General features: G+C 40.5%; 1 protein-coding gene across 2 annotated transcripts in view; it reads right to left on the reverse strand.

Moving 5' to 3' along the window:
- Positions 1-251: 251 nt before the first annotated feature.
- LOC139637855 (polyprenol dehydrogenase) overlaps positions 252-19773 on the reverse strand; it is a 45681-nt gene continuing 26159 nt past the window's right edge. For both annotated transcript variants that reach the window (XM_071506896.1, XM_071506815.1), the window contains exons 3-7: positions 19417-19485; positions 9838-9939; positions 8828-9035; positions 7137-7344; positions 252-5092 (exon numbers count right to left, since the gene is read on the reverse strand). In XM_071506896.1, coding sequence (XP_071362997.1) covers positions 4916-5092; positions 7137-7344; positions 8828-9035; positions 9838-9939; positions 19417-19485 — 764 coding nt within the window. In that variant the 3' untranslated portion in view covers positions 252-4915. The remainder of the gene's footprint in view (positions 5093-7136; positions 7345-8827; positions 9036-9837; positions 9940-19416; positions 19486-19773) is intronic.

The following is a 19773-nucleotide window of genomic DNA, read 5'->3' on the forward strand; positions in this document are numbered from 1 at the left end:
GTATTTAAAGGTGTCAGGGGTGGGATACTTGAGCACTAACTGGACAAAATCTGATATTTAATGAGGAAAAATGTGATTGCATTAATCCTAGTGGCCTAGTAAACGCGTGTGTGTGTGTGTGTGTGTGTTTCGCTGATGGATCTGAGAATATCGTGTAAGTTCAGAATTTGCTCGAGGCTCGCTGTCTCATGCTGAGCGTCATCACACTGACAGTTTCTCACTCACACAGCGCAAAGGACAGAGAGCAAGAGTGGCACAATGATATGTTTATTGAGAGGCTTTGGATAATAGAAAAGGTGGTGGCTGCTGCTGGAATGTCACAACCATCGACAAAAAACATGGACATGAACTCCCTAATCTAGACACACACACACACACACACACACACACACACACACACACACAAACTGACTCACACATCCACGCTCCTCGCCTCCATTCCCATCACTCCAAAGAGAAGAAAAAACTTACAGCAATGCACAGGACAAGACGGCATCACGGTTTCTACAAGCTCATTTCTACATGAAAAATTCACAGTTACACATATATGAGGGAGATTTTCTTCATAGGCACAGCAAAAGCAATAAAATGTGTATCTCTACAACAACAAAATAATGATAAAAATAAAACATTTTCCACATCTCATGAATCATCAGGTGCCCAGATGGACTGAATGTTTACACTGGACTCGAGGTGGGAACATCCTCTATTTGCAGCCCGCAGGCACTCCAGTGAACGGTCGCACTCGAACCAAAGGAGGAAATGGTATACAGGCGTATGCATTAGCCTGAAGGTGAGAGGACAGCTGGTCCTGCCACCAGAGTAAAGACTCAGTTCATCTGGTTTCCACCTGTATACACCTTTATATTATCTCTTCCTATACATATACACATTTAGGATTTGCAGAACTTGGGACCAAAACATTTAATATAAATGTAATCCCAGGTCAGTCAGAAGAATGGCTATTAGAGCATTTTCAGTCTACATACAGCTCCACTGGTCCACATCCAGCGGTGACAACGCTTTGAAATGATCATATACGAGTAAATCACACACAGACAACATCACAGACAGTTACTTGAGCTGTTTCTTGCTCCTTTTCTATACTTGCAGTTCAAGTTCAGAAAATTCACTGTGTTGTCCTGTCTGTGTAGAACGCTTCAGGAGTATGCTAAATATATAACAAGGTAATCATTGATAATTTAGCAGCCCCCTTTGCACACTGACAAAACAAGAACACCAAGACAGACCCTTCACACTCTGCCTCACCTCGTCTTTGGAAAATCTTGTGCTCAGACGTTCTCCCTCTCAGGTTTTTAATACATCTACTGCAGCCGCTGGACTGTGAAAAACACGCTAGCTCTTTGACAGGATGTAGCTCATACTGTAGCCTTGTACTTTAAAATGAGCGCTGCTGAGTGGTAAGCTGGTGTTTTCATTTGTGTGAAGGGATCACATTTGTTTCACTGGGACTAGGTTTGGTTGTTTGTTATTCTGTTATTTTGTCAGTACAGTAGCCTCGAGGAACCACACAGTCAAACAAGGAAGCACTGAGGCAATAAACAGTTTGTTTCCAACTCTGAGTAGAAGAAAAACATACTTAAAAACTGAGGAGTATTGCAGGCATTTAGAGCCCATTCCCTCACAACTGCTACACCAGAAAAAACATCAAACTCGAGAGATGTTTGCTTTAAATTTGAATTTTAAACATCCGATTTTATTCAGCTGGATTTCCTTTTCAAATACACTGAGGTTCTGGATTGTGATGTTTTGCAGAAATAACCGAGTTACATTAAAGGCTGAATTGAATTTGTTTAACTGATTTAAACGACATTAACACCTGATTGGCTGACTAGAATCAGCTCCTCTCATTCGAATGAAGTAAACCTGCTGGTGGAGGTTTTCCACTTCAAATACATGGGCCTGATTGAAAACATTTCAGTCACTATAATGGAAGCCATTCATGACCAACTCAAGGTGTGATGTGTTTTCCTAGAATTACAGCGCCTTCATGTCACATTATCGTAATTACCAAGTTCCGACTTGTAGAAGCTGTTCAAATCAACATCCCAGTAACTGAGTAATTACAGCTGGAAACTCATTTTGTCAGTGTATTTGACTTGGTATTAGATAATACTGAAGTGCCTGAAAACCAAACAAACATACACGCCTCACCTCAGCCAAGGTCTGTCATTCAAAACCAATTCAACCCAAATTTAATGGATACAGTACTGTATATATTGTCAATTAACAGTACTTGTAACACTAAAAGGACCAACCATCTGGAGTTGTCACATGATGTAAACACTCATAAGTTGTAAACATGAAACTCTTTTCCATTACCCTCATCTATTCCACATGACATGAAGGCATTGGTCTAAAACTAACTAGCCAACAAGGCCTGTTTCAAAGTTTGGACATGTTAATCATGGGGCATTACAAATAAGTGGAAGCAGTTTACCATTTACCTGCCTGATCCATTATTTGCTCGCTGTTAACAGCTCATCCTCCTTTCCTGACTGTTTGACTACAACATCCTTTCATAGACTTGCACATTTTTGACTTCACACGTTAACAAGTAGGGCCTGAACACACCATTATCTACATATATTTTTTTTTATCTCTGTGAGTCCAGGCAGTGGACTCATTTAGGGGAGAGGAGCAGATTCAGCCTGACCTTCAGGTCTTCTGAGGACTTTTGAGGGTGGCATCTTTTAGAGGATCCAGCTCCTGAACGGGGACACGTTTTTTGTTTTTCAAAATACGGCTAAATAAATCTAACTACTCTAAACAAAGCACATTAACAGTGTCTTCATTATCCTGTGGAAAAAGAAATTCTGAATTCCTGATAACCTGAAGCTGGTTTCTTTTCCATGTGTACACTTTCACAGACTGTCTTCCTAGTCTGAATGTCTGGCTCTGTGCTACTGGCTGAATTAGCTACAGTACCACAGTGATACTATTGCTTCGCATACGGCAGATAATAATGAATGCTGGATGCTCAGTGGCAGTGTTCAAAGCAACAATATACACATACAGCAGTGGGACAGCATGTAGGGAGGGAATTTTAGCCAAAACTTGTTAATTTGAGATAAAACTTTTAATCTTCACAGCTAAAATGGTTTATCACAGTGGCGATGGCGTTATGGCTGTGTGTATGTGTGTGTGTATTAGAGCATTTTCCTGCATGACAGACAGACGTGTTTGTTTGCTGTATGCTTGTTTAGATAAGCTTGTGCCTGGATGTACTGCTTCCAATGTTTGAGAGTGAGTGTGTGTCAGCTTAGCAGATGGAGTTTGATTCTCACCACTGGGAAATCTCAATCCCACAATGCACTGGGAGCGGCGCCAAATGAGGAAGCAGCAGCAGCAGCAGCAGCAGCAGCAATGAGGAACCAATCACAGCTTGAATGCTGAAAAAAAGTGCTTTCCCTCCCTCTCTCCTTTCTGTCGCTGTTCCTCCTGGACTGGCCATTGTTGTGCTATCCATTAACATGAATTGGGTCTATAGCAAGAATTAATTTTTAACTTATGTGCATAATAAAGCGCACACACACACACACGTATCACAGGCACAGTAAAACCGATTAACACAGATCACAAAGGAAAACCGGGACAGACTGAAGAGGAGGTTGGTTCCCCATCCTTCCCTTTTTGTTTCTGAGCAGACAAAAGCAAACAGAAACATCTGGAGATCCTGGCTTCAGAAAATGACAACAGCAAGAAAATTCCCAGGATCGAAAACAAATGTCTCATCACACCCAAGTCTATAGAAGGGAATCATTCCACGTTTGGCCCTACTTTTACATGGGATTGCTTCTTTTTTTCAGTGTCTTCCCAAATCTCCCCTTCAGTCCACAGGGGTGTCTTTTGTTGGATTTTAGTAGTCGTGGAGAGAGAGGGAGGACAGAGGAGTTGCAAACGATTTCCCCACATGTTCATGAGAACAGCGGAATTCACCTTTTTTCAAACACAGCTTGTCATACAACTACAACCAACATGAGGAGTCAGTACAGTAGTAACCAGTAAAAGCACATGGATTTACCAAAAGAACAAGGAGCTCCCAGTAGAACGAGAGGGATGGCAAAACGATCTGGGAAATCACTGTGATGTCTCAAAACAAAGTCATGACATCACATTCCCCTGCCACAGCACGGCGGGTTCAGATTTGGAGACTCTGATCATTGTCATGGTGCATGAATGTGTGTGTGTGTGTGTGTGTGTGTGTGTGTGTGTGTGTGTGTTTGTGAGTGCGTGTGCTAGGGTTTGACCAACATGATTTTACAGCCAGTATACTGCGCCAGGATTCAGCTCAACTGAGCTATTTCCATACCTAGATTTTGTATTTGTATGGAAAAGCGTCTGAAACGGCATTTAGCTTATTGTGGACGATAAACCTCTTTTTGAGAGCCAGAGTAATGACATTAAGGCAGAGTGGAGCAGGTGCCATAGCAAGTTGTTGAATACAACGCTGTGAAATAATTTCTCTGGCTGGACATCTGAGGTTAGCTACGATCAAGAAATCAACAAATGATGTCAGTAACTGCCCAGCATGTGACAGCAGAATCATATCGTTATAACCCTAAAGTGTGTTTGTATGTGTGCGTATGTTTGCTTGCTCACAGTGAAAAACAAAACAAAAAAAGTCTTCCATGACCTGTAGCCCTTTTTTGGCGGGTCTGGAACAAAAAGGAAGTCTTTGCTTGCCAAATAGCCAATCACAGTCCAGCGGTGGATTGTGAGACTGTCAACACAAAGAGCTACAAACACCTCGATGTGAGGTATGGACAGAGAAAAAATACTGAGAAAAAAGGAAGGGGGAGGAGTAAGGTGGCCGGCTGGCCCGAGTTAAGGGTCTGTATCTGACGTTTTCTTCAAGGTTGAGTCCTCTTGGTCGTCCTTTAGTCCGCTGCTACTACAGGCCCAGTAACTGGAGGCTGGTCTCCCATAGGTTCAGCTGCAGCTGGGGGTCAAAGGTCGGCGGTGTTGTCATCTCCCTGCACCCATTGGCCCAGTAGCCTCCTCCAAACTCCCCCTCCAGGGCCGGTGATAGGGCGGCATACAGTACAGTGGCAGCCCCCTCCGCAGGAGTCTGTGGACAATGCACACACACACATACACACACACACACACACGTACACACACAAATCTAAATTTAAAAAAATCCTTGCATACCAAAAATATATAAACATCAAAGGGAACTGGAGTGACTGCAGGATGACAAGTTCAACAACAAGTTATCACTGCAAAAACAAAGAACATGTCTTGTGTGTGTGTGTGTGTGTGTGTGTGTGTGTGTGTGAATGTGTGTGTGTGAATGCCAGAGGAGGACTGATGTCATTGTATGTTAGTGTCAGTGAAAAGAAGGCTCAGGGTATGAGTCTGTGTGTGTGTGTGTGTGTGTGTGTGTGTGTGTCTGCATGCATAAGTGTGCATGTGTGTGCGTGCTAGTGTTGATGCTTTTTAACAATGATCTCAGTGTCAGCTGTGAGACCAGGAGCAGGTTTCAGAGCAGAGAGGGGATCACATCCTGCGAGCATCAACAATCTACTGCCATACTTGTGTGTGAAATAGTGTGTGTGTGTGTGTATGTTTGTCACTGTGTGCAATAGTACTCAACTATATTTCCAAACATGAATTTTAATTGTTCTGAATGAATTATTTTGCATGCAGAGCTGCATTTTTGACCATACAAGCAAACACAGCTTGTGCTTTAATATTAATTCTGTTGTCTGTTCATAAGCGCAGGGGTTAAAGCTTGGAAAGACGCTTCCTTGATCACTTTTTGTGAAGAGAAAAAACTAAAATATATATCAAAAATTGTTGCCATGACAACAGGGCACTCATTATAGCTTACTTCTTTCTCTGTTGTATCTGATTTTACTGCTTTTCTCGCCAAGGATACTGCATTTTTTTTAAGCAATAGTCACTAATAACAATGACCACTAGCTACGAATATTGATTGTGTCATGTTTCCCAAAGGTGCTGCTGGTTACATCAGAATATTAAGTGCTTTGCATTTACTTCATTTCTGCCTGTTCAGATAAAAAATGTTGCATGTGAACACATCACATTCAAAGATTCAACACAAGACATGGGGTTGTGTTGTGCTGGACTTATTTATGTAAAAACTATTGTTTATATAAATTATTGTTAAAATTATTGTGCACAGTCTTTTTGTGATAAACTAATTTACCTCTTCTACATCTATTCCTACTTTTTTTATCGCCATATTTTTTTTTTTTCAAATTCTTCACATTAGTCTCTTTAGGATATCACATTGCATTTCACTAAGAATATTATTTGTGTATGTGACAAATAAAACTTTGAATCCTTGTAACTGGTTAAATTCATTTTGTGTGTGCGGCCTTCTTGTACTATATTTGTGGGGTCCTACAATCAGGAGCCCACTATACTTACAGCTTTGTGGAGACCCCAGAAGTCTAAACTGCTGTTCAGAGTAGTTAAGTTTATTTTTATTTATGCTTGGATTACCAGTACATTGTGCTTACATTGTTCTCTCTCTCTCTTTCTTTCTCTTTCTATCCATCTTCTTTCACAAAGAGAATCTGCTTGTGTGTGCGCATGTTAATGATTACATGCATGAGTTTGTGTGCTTTATGTGTTTGTGTATGTGGGGCAGAACCATCCCACAGGTTGTGCTCGGAGGCAAATGCCTGTGACAATTGCAGTTTTGGGCTCAAACACGCACACACGTCTCCTTCCATTAAATACCAGGGACATTAACAACAGCCTGTGGCCACCACTTTAAGCTATGCAAGGAATGGTTTAAAATCTAACACACAGTGAAAAGCCTGCTTCGGTTTTTAGTAGCACTTCCATTTTCTCAGCAATGTGGATAGACTGTGTGTATTTTTGTGTGCATGAATGAGTGTCTGTGTTTCATCTTGTTTAATAAAATTCTGAACATTATCTGCAGTCGAGTTTGATGTTTCAGGTCACTGTGGTACCTTGAGCAAAATTGAACAGTGACAGCAGCAGTTTCTTTCCAGGAAAACAGATGATGTAGGCTTCAAAGTTACTGACAGTTTTTTTATTATAAGAGTAAATCAAGCTTGATTTATGTCACCCTGTTGGGTGAATAAAGCAGATGAAAGTCAGGACAGTTTTTTTACCTTAAAAAGCAGTTGGGCAACGATGCTGTGTGCCAGGCGGAGGGGCGTCCAGAGGTGGCGGTAAAGAGCGGTATCCACCATGCCCGGATCCACAGCACATGAACTCACTGGGAAACCTCCATCCTGCAGGTCCTGGTGGAGGTGGGAGCTAAATAACAGCTGGGCCAGTTTACTGTGACAATAAGCAGCATGGGCTGAATAACACCGGCTGAGGAGAGAGAAAGTGAGAAAGAAGGTCAGACCTTTACATAAAGACAATGAAATGTGCCTCTGTTTAAACACAACAATGATAAAAGGTAAGTGAACAGCTATCTTAGTTTTGTTCGGTTCATTCCAATCTACTGCTGCCACAAAAGATATTCGCATGGAAGAGGAACTTGTCCTTGTTCAGCAGCATAAGTTCTTCTTGTATTGGAAGCTTAACAGCACCTCTCTTTATCCTAAGGCTCAAAAAGCAAATTTGCACAGTGACACACAGGGCCCTATCTTACACCTGGCACAAAGCAACGCAAAGCAAAATGCCAACAAAAACCCGGTCTGAAGTCAATGGCGCAGTATTTCCCTGTTATTTTAAGGGCACATTATCAAGAGTAATATGCGCTTGCATAGGCGCACAACACGCATATACTCTGCCTGTTACACACAAGCAGAGGGTTGCAACCGTTTCTTCTGCTGTTAAAAGAGCTGAAGCGGATACGGACACTTCCTAAATATAATTGCAACATCGGTTTTGACCGTGCTCTTTGGACTGATAAAATACACCCCACGGTCATTAATGTGAAGTATCTAAAACCAAGAGAGCTGCAGCATAGGATCTGCAGTTCTGCTCCAGCTTGCGCCAACTATCATCACTGTAAGTAAGAGCAGCAGCAGTTTAGACCTGTGGATATAGACATGCCAATGTACAGCATCTACAGGAAAGTTAAGTATCTGCCCTCCTGACATGTGCCTAAAAGTGAGACTTACATCATATGTGTAAAACTTCCCACTGATATACTCACACTGATGCAAAACTAGACTGAGTACTAAATTCACTTCAGGAAAATGAACTTTCATTTTTTTTGTTATTTCATTTTAGCTAACACGTGGTACAAGAGTTTGGTTTGTTCTGTTCTCTTCCAAAGATCCTAGAGGGCATCACTGCAGCCATGCCAGCATTTTGGACTGAAAGAATTTTGAATTATATTGGGATATTAAAGACTAATTAAGATTTTCTAACATGTTCTGAGAGTCTAAGCTCACTGCACCAGAGCCCACTGCTATGGCAATGAAACAACACAATGAAGATGTTTAGACTGCTAATACTTCTGGACAGCAGTGCTGTTGGCTGGCATGATACTGGGCCAACTGGAGCCAACAGTTGCCAGCAGAAACTGAGACTCTCGTGTCGGCGATGCCAGTGCAGGTGAGTGTGACAGGTTTGTACTTCAAATGTTCTTCCAAATGAAACAACACAGCAGGGCTGAATAGGTGTTTCCTTAACATAGCTTGTTGTGTAAATGGACAGACATATAATACATCATTAGATATGGTCGTGGCTGCTGAATGTTGCTAGAAATTGCTACTGGCTAATAACCAGCTGACTGTCTGCAACTCTAGCATGCAGTTTATTCTTATTTTTTTATTTATGTATCTATTATTTATTATTTAAAGGAATCAATTCATGTGTGTATGTGTGTGGTTGAACGTACTGGCTATTTAAATCATTTAGTCTGATCTTGCCAATGCGGTGGGCAGAGGAGGAGACGTTGACCACACGAGAGAAGTGACCACATTTCCCAGAATCCTTCAGTGCATCCAGGAGTAGCCAGGTCAACAAGAAGTGGCCTAGGTAGTTCACCCCAAAGTGATGCTCAAATCCATCTTCAGTACGGCCCTCAGGAACCAGCATGACACCCGCTTAACACGCAGACACACACAGAGGGAATTCACACAGACAAAAATACATTTCAGGTTTTGATGTGTGCATGTATTTAAAACCGATAGAGATTAACTTTAACACTCATGTCTAAATTCTTTGGTGGGCCTAATGCGCCTAAGTCCTAGGACTCTCCTTGGCAGTGTTCATGTTGTTGAGAGTTCACATTGTGTGTCCTTCAGGGCACATTCTTACAGGACTCACTTTAACTGGCAGCTGGCTTTAGGAAGCGTTTGTCCTTATAAAGTTTTCCTGCGAGCTGTGTTTACTGATGGTAAGGCAATGACAGCAAAAATCCTCTGATAGGCCACAACGATCCGTGGCTGGCTCATCAATAAGGAGACAGATCACATCTGTAGCCTGAGCACTTCATACTGAGAATGTTGTTGTGTGGAAAACTTATTCTAACAATATCCACTTTTACTTTATGAATAGTGTTAAAAAAAAACAACATAATTTGGAACCAGATGGTGGTGTCAGTGAAGGGGTAAAAGATTGGGAACCTCTGCCCTAATTGATGAGCCAGCCTGGTAGAGGACATACAAAACACACTGTTGATCTTCCAGTTCTTGGAATAATTGAAAATATACTGTATATTAAAAGATTTTTTTTAGTTTAGAGTTGAGTTTAATCCTTTTAATCTGTTTAAATTCAGTCAGCTGACAGCATCTAAATTGCATTGCTGTGTGGAGGATTTCTACTTTTCTCACTGAATACTTTAGAGACTACTTTAAACCGTACACAAGCCGCATATGGCTAGAACATGAGATTTCCATCACTCACCATTATTGACCAGGATGTTTAGCGACAGGTCCCGCTCCTTGAAGCTTTGGACAAACTGACGGACAGACTGCAAAGAGGCAAGGTCCAGTATATTGAACTCCACTGTAATGGACACACATACACAAACACACACACACACACAAAGAGAGAGTGAGAAAGACACACACATCAGAGCCATTGTAAAAGGATTATTTCTGCAAGCCATTTTAGTGGTAAGACATCAAAGAGTGTATTAATCACCTCTTACAGCAGGCTTGGTGGTTTCTTACACTACAGCACTGGCAGCGCTACGCTTCTGTTGCTTCAGTACATTAAATCAAACCTAATACGTCTTCCTAAACTCCATCAAAGCTTAACACACCATTATATCAGGTCTAATGTATGATAAGACACAGGTAGAAAAGCTATGCCCAAAAGCTGGTATCATCAGAGCATGAAGGTGACTCTTCAGAGTGTGCGTGTGTGTGTGTGTACATATCCAGAGTGATTACTTTGGGGATGGTGAACAATGACTATACTTAGAAAGTCTGGCAGACACAGATTTCTTGGGGACAAGACAATGCAATGAGAAATCCTCTTGTCAATGGCCAGCAAATGATATGGGACTACAACATTTAATGGGGTCTGCCTCTCATCCCAGTCATGTAACTGCTCCAACCTGCGAAAGTGTGTATAATAGGGTGTGGATAAGCATCAAGGTGTTTTTCTATGCTGGCAACATGCTTGTAAGTGTCTGTTAATATCCAGCTTGACGTTGGGCCGAAGAGCAGTACTACATTTTCATTTGTATGAGAAACTAATTTCTATAGTCAATCTATTTCCACTTCATTGAAACATTTAGGGACATATTTACCAAAATTCAGAGAGAATATTTTTACTTGCTAAGCTTTATACTCTCCTTCACACACTTCTTTTAGTAAATCAAATCATATCGCAGCACCTGGAACTAGCCAGCACTGGATGCTACTCTGGGGCGCTTAGCACTCAGAATGAACACACAGCGTTACACTCCTTAATCACACACCTCAACCCAGGTCAATGTCATTACTCCTCTTGACAGTTTCAATCTTGATGTCTTTTTCCCCACATTAGACATGTGGGCCTCCCCTGTCCTTTAACCTTGCAAGCTCTTCAGTAAATGGTGGGTATAGGTATAGGTGACAAATTCTTCTTCTGGTGGGATATTATGTGCACATTTGGGATCAGCTGGTCTTTGAAGTCCCACAGTCGGGCGCCCACATGAATCTTCTCCACTGGCTGAACAGAAGTTGTAAGAAACAAATGTATGCAATTGATAGCAGGATTTTGATATTCAAATTTAAAATGTTGTTTTTTTTTCTCTTAATCTTGTATAGATATTTTCCAGCTGGCTCTAAAGCTTCGCATTCAGCCTAGTTTTTAGTCTTTCCCTGATTTTGTTTTTTTTTTTTTTTGCATCTTCTTCTCCTTTATTGACGGTTGCAATAAATAAAAGCAAGAATGCTCATTTCTGGTAGAATGACCTTCCCGATTCACACAGGACTGCAGAGTCACTTCTAATCTTAAGCAGTAAATTGAAATCTCATCCCTTCCAGAAATGTTTTAATTTGTACCTCCACCCACTGTGCTCCTCTGCATGCGAATTGCAGGATTTCATTTCATTTCAACACTTCTAGATGGGAATGTAAAAATATTGTGGGTCCTGTTGGGTTTTCAATGACTTTTTTAGTATCTGACAAATCTTTAAACAGCTGCTGCAAAAGTACTACAACACAAATTCACTGCCGTTTTACAGAAAAAAGACTGTGTCTTTCAAAACATCAAGAAAAGAATATCTTGTTCCTCCCAATGACTCAAGTGAGCCTGTAAAGGGTCAAATATAATGGACAAGGACAGGAAGAGGACTGAGAGGGAACAGGGGGAAGAAGAGTTGATGGAACCGATAGAGAAAAAGGCAGCCGTGACAGATTAGAGTACAGCCGTCCCCGATGAAGGTCTGATAGCAGCCTTATCTCCAAGCCATGCCACTCACCTCCTGCTGAGTATGTGTGTCTGTGTGTTTGTGTGTGTGTGTGTGTGTGTGTGTGTGTGTGTGTGTGTGTGTGTGTGTGTGCACGCGCGTGAGTGTGTGTGAGAGAGAGAGAGAGAGTGAGAGATTAGATGAGAAATGAACAGAGAGATAGCGGAGAGTAGGTGTGTGCATTTCAATGACCATAAGCACAACTTTGTCTCAATGTGTGTGTGTGTGTGTGTGTGTGTGTGTATTTGGATAGTACTAGTGAGTAAATGTGGAAGTGTGCATTTGCCTGAAACAGGTAAGTGTGCGTGTGTGCGTGCATGTGTGCGTCCGTGTCATGCAAGCCAGTCCTTCCCTGTCCTCTACAATGGGCTCCCTTCAGGCCGAGCCCTGTCAGACAGGCCAGTCATATCTAGAAAGCCCCCTGAGAGTGAAATGCCATCGATCGGTGGGGGCCTGCTGCCGCAAGCCCGGAATTAAGGCCCCAGGATCTTCTATAAAGCTCAGCTTCCCCAATTCAATAGGCGAGCACACACTGACTGTGTCTTTGTTACAGGGGGAAATTTTTGAAACTGATGACAGGACAACAGCCTTTGGAGACATGCTCGCTGTTTAAGATCCATTGGATCCATTCATGGTCCCTTTTTCAAATTCATCATTAATTCTGAAATCTGAACTGCATGTTTACTAAATGTGGAAGATTAATGATTGCTTTAATTATTGTTTATTACTATTATTTTTAATCAATTCTGATTTACTATTATGGCAATGTGGGTGTCGGTGTATAAAATCATGGAAAACTGGACATTTTCTATGCCACTGATGTGGTACTTTTAAATACTATAAAGCCATGTCAACTACCATTAAAGTCGTGTTTCTGTGGTTTGAAATGAGATGATTCATTCTGTGCAAACAAACTGCATTTATACTAGATTTCATAGTATACTTCCACTTTCTACTACTCTCTAAATGCCTTAAACACCTATTTTAATACTACTTATGTACACAGTTATCTAAACTGACAAACAATGTGGTTACACGCTGAGATGGTCAGCAGGGCACTGGGTCTTAGTTTGCAAAATTAAAATCAAAAAGACTCCATGGCACATTCCTGTTAAAGAAACAGATGGGGAAGAGGATGACTACTCAACGGCAATGAAAAAACTACTCAACAAAGTGCAAAAATTGCTTTGTCCTTTTCTTCCTAACCAACCCATGACAATAGCTGCCACTGACGCCTCAATGGCTTTCAGGTTTAATAAGAAGTTTTTACACTGAATTCAGATCTGACAAAAATGAATTAAATCCTATTTCCAATCTTAAATTTTCCATGAGAGACAGATTAAGTTCAGAAAATTATGCAAAATAGGCCTTTTTCACTGCTGACATTTTCACAGCAGGAACTGGATAGGTGTAAATAAAAATATGAATGATGGCTAATTTATATTTATTCACTGGCAGTGTCACTGTCATGGTTTAATGCAACACTTAAATAGAACGAAGCCATCATTAATGTCATTATTTACACCTGTGCTTTTCTTTCTATGACAAGTCTGCAGTGCCATATTTGTTGTTGTTTGCCCATAGCGCCTACAAAACATCTGGTTTTTGTGTGCTTTTTGGTCATACTTCCAACCAAGGACACTTGAATACATCATGTCACATTTATGACTTGTGAAGTCTTGAAGGGGGCAAAAGTCAAAGAGCATGGGGGAGTCATGGAAGAGCAGCAATGTCCAACTCCGCTGTCCCCTTTCCACTTCCTCTGCTGCAAACACAGCTCTGTCTTTGCATCTCAACCAGTTGCTCTTTGTGTCCCATGTGGATGGAAAAACACACACAAGACTCTTGTGTGTGTTTTGTGACAAGAGTGTTACACAACTGCATCTGTAATTTTGAACATTAAATTTGATTATAATTGGTTCCTTCCACATCAGTGCACAATCAGAGCCACTACAGTAGCAAAAGAGGCACTGAAAAACATAAAAGCCCAATCCAAATGAAAATCCTTTAGTAAGTGTTTACAGTGAACTTCTGGAGTTTTTTCACTTTCAACAGAAGTAAGGTGTGAAATGCCTTTGAGACATAACTCAGAAAAAACCTAATACTGTTTATTAGTTCAATTAAGACAATGCATTCAAGAATCAATTGGATTGGACACAATTTTACAAAACTATTATGAATTTCAACACAAATGCAACAGAAAGTCAAGATTTTCACAGTATTTTAACTATCTGTGATAATGGTTCAGAAAGTGAACTGCAACATCTTGCACCACTTTTTTACATAAATAAAATTTCAAGTTCAGAAAACTTTTAAACGGAAGACTTCTCAACTAGTTTGGTCCAGTTGTGATTAGAATTTGTGAGAGGTACAAATGCACTCCCTGGTAAGCTTCAGAAACGTCCATGAAAATCTCACTTTTTCATGCTCTGCTGCATTGCTACGACATCAATACAGCCTGCCTGGAATATCCAAACAACTGTGAGCTCAGCTCTACATCCTCAAAAGCAGGTAACTAATACTGTATATAATTCAGCTGAGGCCCATCCCTTAATATTTACAACTCATAGTACAAGCGTTCAGTTTCTTGCCTTTATGGCAATGCGTCCTCTGCTCTAACCGGTGCTTCTTTGCAAAAACAAACAACTTTAAAAGAGTAATTTAATAAAAAATAATGAGGGCTCACTGCCGGCTTCTCTCACTGTAAATCCCCTCTTTCCACCTGGCTTTAACATGCATCTTGTGTCCTCATTGTCACTACAGTAGATATGATTAAGCTGGATTACACCCAAATCTGATGTTAAAATGCATCGTTGGTAAACACATTGAATTTCTCTTATGCTTGTCAAAAGGCCTGTGATCTTGCATTACTCACATGCTTTAAAACTGACAGTAAACACCTTGATATGCAATTAATTTTTGGCAAATGCTGTCACACCTGTTATGAAAATAAATAGATCTTCAGAAATGTTTAGATGATCAGTTTTATATATTTTTACTCTAATGGGGGTGACCTGTTAGATGGTTAGGTCCCCAGTTCAACTCCAGGCCAGCCGGACTCTTTGCCGGATGTCATTGCCCATCTCTCTGTGTTCTCATTTCCTGTGTCTCTACTATGTCCTGTCTAATAAAGGCACAAAATGTCCCAAAAAATAACTCACTTCCCCTCCCTCCCTCCCTCCCTCCCTCCCTCCCTCTCTCCCTCGCAACAACATTGACTAAAAAAAAAAAAAAATGAAAATACAAAGGGATGAATGAGCTGTCCTCTCTGAAACCCCTCTGAAACCACCTCTTATGAGACCTGGACAAGAAAGTATAAATAGTTTCACTTTGAGCCATCTGATAAACAACACAGTGATATCCAAGAATATTAGGTCTGGGCATTGTGCCAGTATGAGCTCCTCCACAGACTTTTTTATTCAGCTGAGATGGGAGAGAAGAGGCTGGCTAGTGCCCCAGACAGCTCCAGCTTGTAGTGTTAATAGGATGATACTCTCCCAAGTCAAGAAAACTGTCAGTTCTAAACTGTGTATATTGTAAGACTGTCTTATACACACAAATAGCACTGATACAAATAAACACTTCCATACATGACTTGTGCACACAATCACAATTACACAGAACACTTCAGATACTGCAGCTTTCAGAAATACATACAACATCTTATTTGTTCCAAAACAAATCTTCAACTTTGAAGGAGCTGGTTTGACTTACTTACTTTCATGAAAAACAAAGGCGACTAAAAATGTTAATTGGAGTGAAAGAGTTTTGGTAAAATAACGGCAGTTTTTGTGAGAAGGGAGCAGCTGGGTTACCTAAGCTGAGAGGTAATTTAACGTGTGTTAAGCAGACAAACACACAAGCTCACGCACACATACACAGACACACAGGTTCCCTTGGTTCACATTGTTAATCTAGGCCTATGGTTTGAGGCGGAAAGTGTTACTTTCAAGTGCACCGTGACTAAAGTTAGTGGACAGACACCACTGCCTGTAGCAAAAATTCAGAAATACCCTGTATCTGTATGGTGTGTGTGTGTGTGTGTGTGTGTGTGTGTGTATGTGTGTGTCTGTGTTCATAATTTAAAATAAAATACTTTAAGCCTCATTGACTAAAGTCCACTTGCAGTCTCAAGGCATTAGCATATTTCCACAGGATTGTACTTGAGGTTTTCTAGGGACAGTACCTTTGTTACACTGGCAGTACACTGCAGCATGATAGGACCAAACACACCTTTACATATTTATACAGAAAACAAGAGTTTATATATATATGCACATACATGTGTCCAAAATTGTACAACAGCACAAGCACACAAAGCACAACACATTCACTAGTAATATTCCCAGTATATAGTGACTAGTTTTTTGGGACTAGGACTGAGCCAAAAAGTAGAGTACATCTCAGTTGTGTCAGAGACTCAACTCAAATATAGTGTTTTCTTTTTTCTTGTTTTTCTTGTTTTTATATCAGTGTTGCTTCAGCAATATATTGTATGATTTTTGTGTAAAATTGTATAATAATACCTCGTTGAAACAACTTAAAGGAACAGTTTGCCATTTTGGGACATATGTGTATTTGCTTTCTTGCTGAGAGTTGGATGAAAGGGGCGATACTACTCTCTGCATTTCCCAAATTGTCAAACTATTCCTTCCAAGGAAAACACATGTACACAAACCGGGATGTGCAGATGAACAGGCAGCAGCGAATTTCCTCAGATGTCGATGTCTAGGCAGTTAGCTAACTAATTTCAGTGTTTACTTCTGGTTGGACTGATGTAAGAGCAAAACTGAAATTTACTTGGAAAGTTTTAGGAGGCTCATTCTGCTTGCCCCGATATACTTTGATTTGCTGGAGCCTCCCAACTCAACAACAAAGGTGGTTAGTTCAAAATTAGCATAATCCATTAGTCAGAATGGCCACAATTTGAGAATAAATCACTGAAAATAGCAGATTTTTTTCTTCAACTGTGTTCAAGGTAACTCTAATGAACAGCCTAAATTTTCTATTCTACAAAATATATCAGGATACTTTGCAGTGCAATAAAATTCTTTGTCACTGGGAACATCTTGAAATCTCCTAAAGGACGTCTACAATTCTCCACAAGTCTCCAGTTTGAGAACCACCTCTGCAGCCTACAGTACATGTATATTATGAGCTGTCTCCCATTTCACATAACAGACAAATGTGCAAACACTAGGACGGATGCCAAAGGGGGTTTGGACAGAGATGTTTAAAGCTCCTGCCTCACATACTAATGAGAATCCATTACTGTCGCACTCAAACACACACACACACACACATCAACACATTCTCATTCAGTGCACAAGCATCTGGCTACAGACACCCCTCTTGTCCCCTATGCCTCAGTGCCTGCCAATTACAAAAGAAGTAATCAATTCCACCACGGCCCCGTCCAGGGAAATCGACTTCAATGACACCAGCTACATGGCCGCTGTCTCTGTACCTGACAGCCACTTACACACAAGCAGGGACCCAGCCAGCCGGCTTTCTGCTGCTCTCTGCTGCAGGGAAAAGCAAGACAAACCACAGCTTGCTTCCCAATTGGCAGTGTTACATTTAATATCACACATAACCTGTATTCAGCTGCACCAATAAGAACTTATTAAGTACTATGAAGGACTAAAATATACAGTGTCAAAGGATTTGCCTCTACTTGATAATCAGTGTTTTTCTCAGTGGGGTTGAAGAGACGTATTCAATTAAACTACGTATTAGATAAAATAAGTGGGACCTCGCCAAGTATGAAGTAAGATTTTTTAAAATAACGTTTAAATAATATGACCCCATGTTTATACAGAAGCCCATGAAATTACCTGTAATCACCTAATTAAAGTTTTGGATTTCACTTTTCACTTTCTAATTCACCAAAGCAAAATCTGAAGGCTGAGTTAATGAAGACAAATGACTTGTTTTCAATTACAAGAGTAATAAATTGTGTTTTTAGGAGAGGAGAAATAAACTGCACACCAAAACCAATGTTGAAAATAAACCCCTACATTTCCATCGAAATGATGTGACACATGTATTGATGTTTTCCAGTGGGCATGAATTTTGGGTTCTGATGTTGTTGTCAATTAATTGGTGGAATATTTGTGAGGGAAGGTACAAAAATAATCTATTTCCAACAGCCTTACAGGCACAGATCAGATGACCCTGGTTAAGTTTGTGTGTGTACAAATTGGACCTACAAACAAGGCGATGTTTGTTTAAAAGGTCTTTTAATTTTAGTAATGAAAACACTGCACCATCTATAATTAAATATTCACAGTTTTGAACAGGCTACTGCATTGGTTGAAATTTATGGCCATTTGTTACCTGTTGAAACAAAGATATAGGCAACCTCCTGTCAATAATGTAAGACACAGAGCATGAGTGTAAAGGAGCCTGCCAAAAGCACACAATCACTTAAAATAACATGCACTCACAAGTAACAATAAGTGGACCTAGTTAAGGGGTTTAAAATGAGACACTGAGCTTTCTAGCTACTGTAGGTAGCAGAGGTGACAGTGTTTATGGTACATTTAATGACGCTGACTGGAATTCCACTACAAAAGGACTGAAAAACCTCCTGCACACACAATCTGCTGTCACAACAATCCCACCTTTATTTTATAAGTGTACAACATTTTCTGACAAGCTGCAATCCTATCCAGAAACATTTTTTTTAACTAACATTAATACCTACAGTAGTTTTTGAGCAAAGTCAAATCACTGCTTTTTAAGACGTCAGGACCTTTAAAACCTGTATAGTTCATATTTCCTCACACAAAAGGTGACACACAAATTCCAGTTTGGCTTCAAAAATCTGAATCACCAATTATTAAATTACTACAGATTTTTGTATTGGTCTAAACCTCTGAACATCCTGTGAAGTAAACAGATACTAACACTCCCTACAACATGGTTAAGACTCAAGGCCATTTGGTAGAGAAAAGGATAACTTATGAGGCTTCTTAGTCATGAGACTATGGTGGAATTTATGGTGTTGTGAAGGTCAGCCGAATCAATTTCTCAACACGGGAGTTACAGAGAGCACTGTAAGCTTTAGTCAATGGAGTAATAAATCTCTTTGCTGCTATCATTCGTCTCTTCTCATCTCCATCACCTCCTCCCCCATATTCCCTCCACCTTCTCTTTCCTTTTTCCTTTTTTATTTTTCTATATTGTCCCATTTGTCATGTTCTCCTATACCCTCTTTGCCTGCTTTCATGTCAATGTCTGTCCCCCGGCTCCCTCACATTTTGGTTGACTTATCTTCTCATCTTCCTCTCATTGTCCTCCTCCTTCTATCCCTCCTCTTCCTCATTGTGCATCAACAACACTCCTGACATTGTAGACCTGGTGTGTGTGTGTGTCTGTGTGTATACCTGCAAGTGTGCAACAATTACGTATGTGTGTCTGGGAAAGACTGTAAAAACAAGCCTGGGGGATGCACTGCTGCAGCTCAGCCCTTTATCTTCAAACAGTGGCATACTAAAACAAGTGCACACGTATCCAAGCATTTGCATGTCTGTGTGTGGTTGCGCATGTGTTCATAGACATGTTCGCAATGTTACCTTTGGCCTCTTTGTACTCTTCACAGATCCTTGTGACGGCTGCCAGACCCTCCTGCTCATCCCTCCCAGCTGAAGGAGAAGGACACACACATACACACATACACACAGATTAATACCATGTCTGACAAGCCCTTGGAGGCTTTAAAAAAAAACTAACACTGTTTTTCCTTTCTTTCGTCTGTCCTGTGTTCTTTCATCTTATAAAAACAAATTTCCAACAAGGGTCCTTCAAATGAAAAGAGTTTATAGAACCGTTTAGTCCTTGAGGAACATTTATAAATGTTAACAAAGATTCTGAGTAAATCCTTCTGCTTCAGTGAAGAGCTTGTTTGCAACCCCAGTTTTCAAGAATACAAA

Source organism: Trachinotus anak, unplaced genomic scaffold (genome assembly GCF_046630095.1).
Source record: "Trachinotus anak isolate AG129_WGS33_773 ecotype Australia unplaced genomic scaffold, CSIRO_AGI_Tana_v1 ptg000001l, whole genome shotgun sequence".
In the NCBI taxonomy this organism is placed as follows: Eukaryota; Metazoa; Chordata; class Actinopteri; order Carangiformes; family Carangidae; genus Trachinotus; species Trachinotus anak.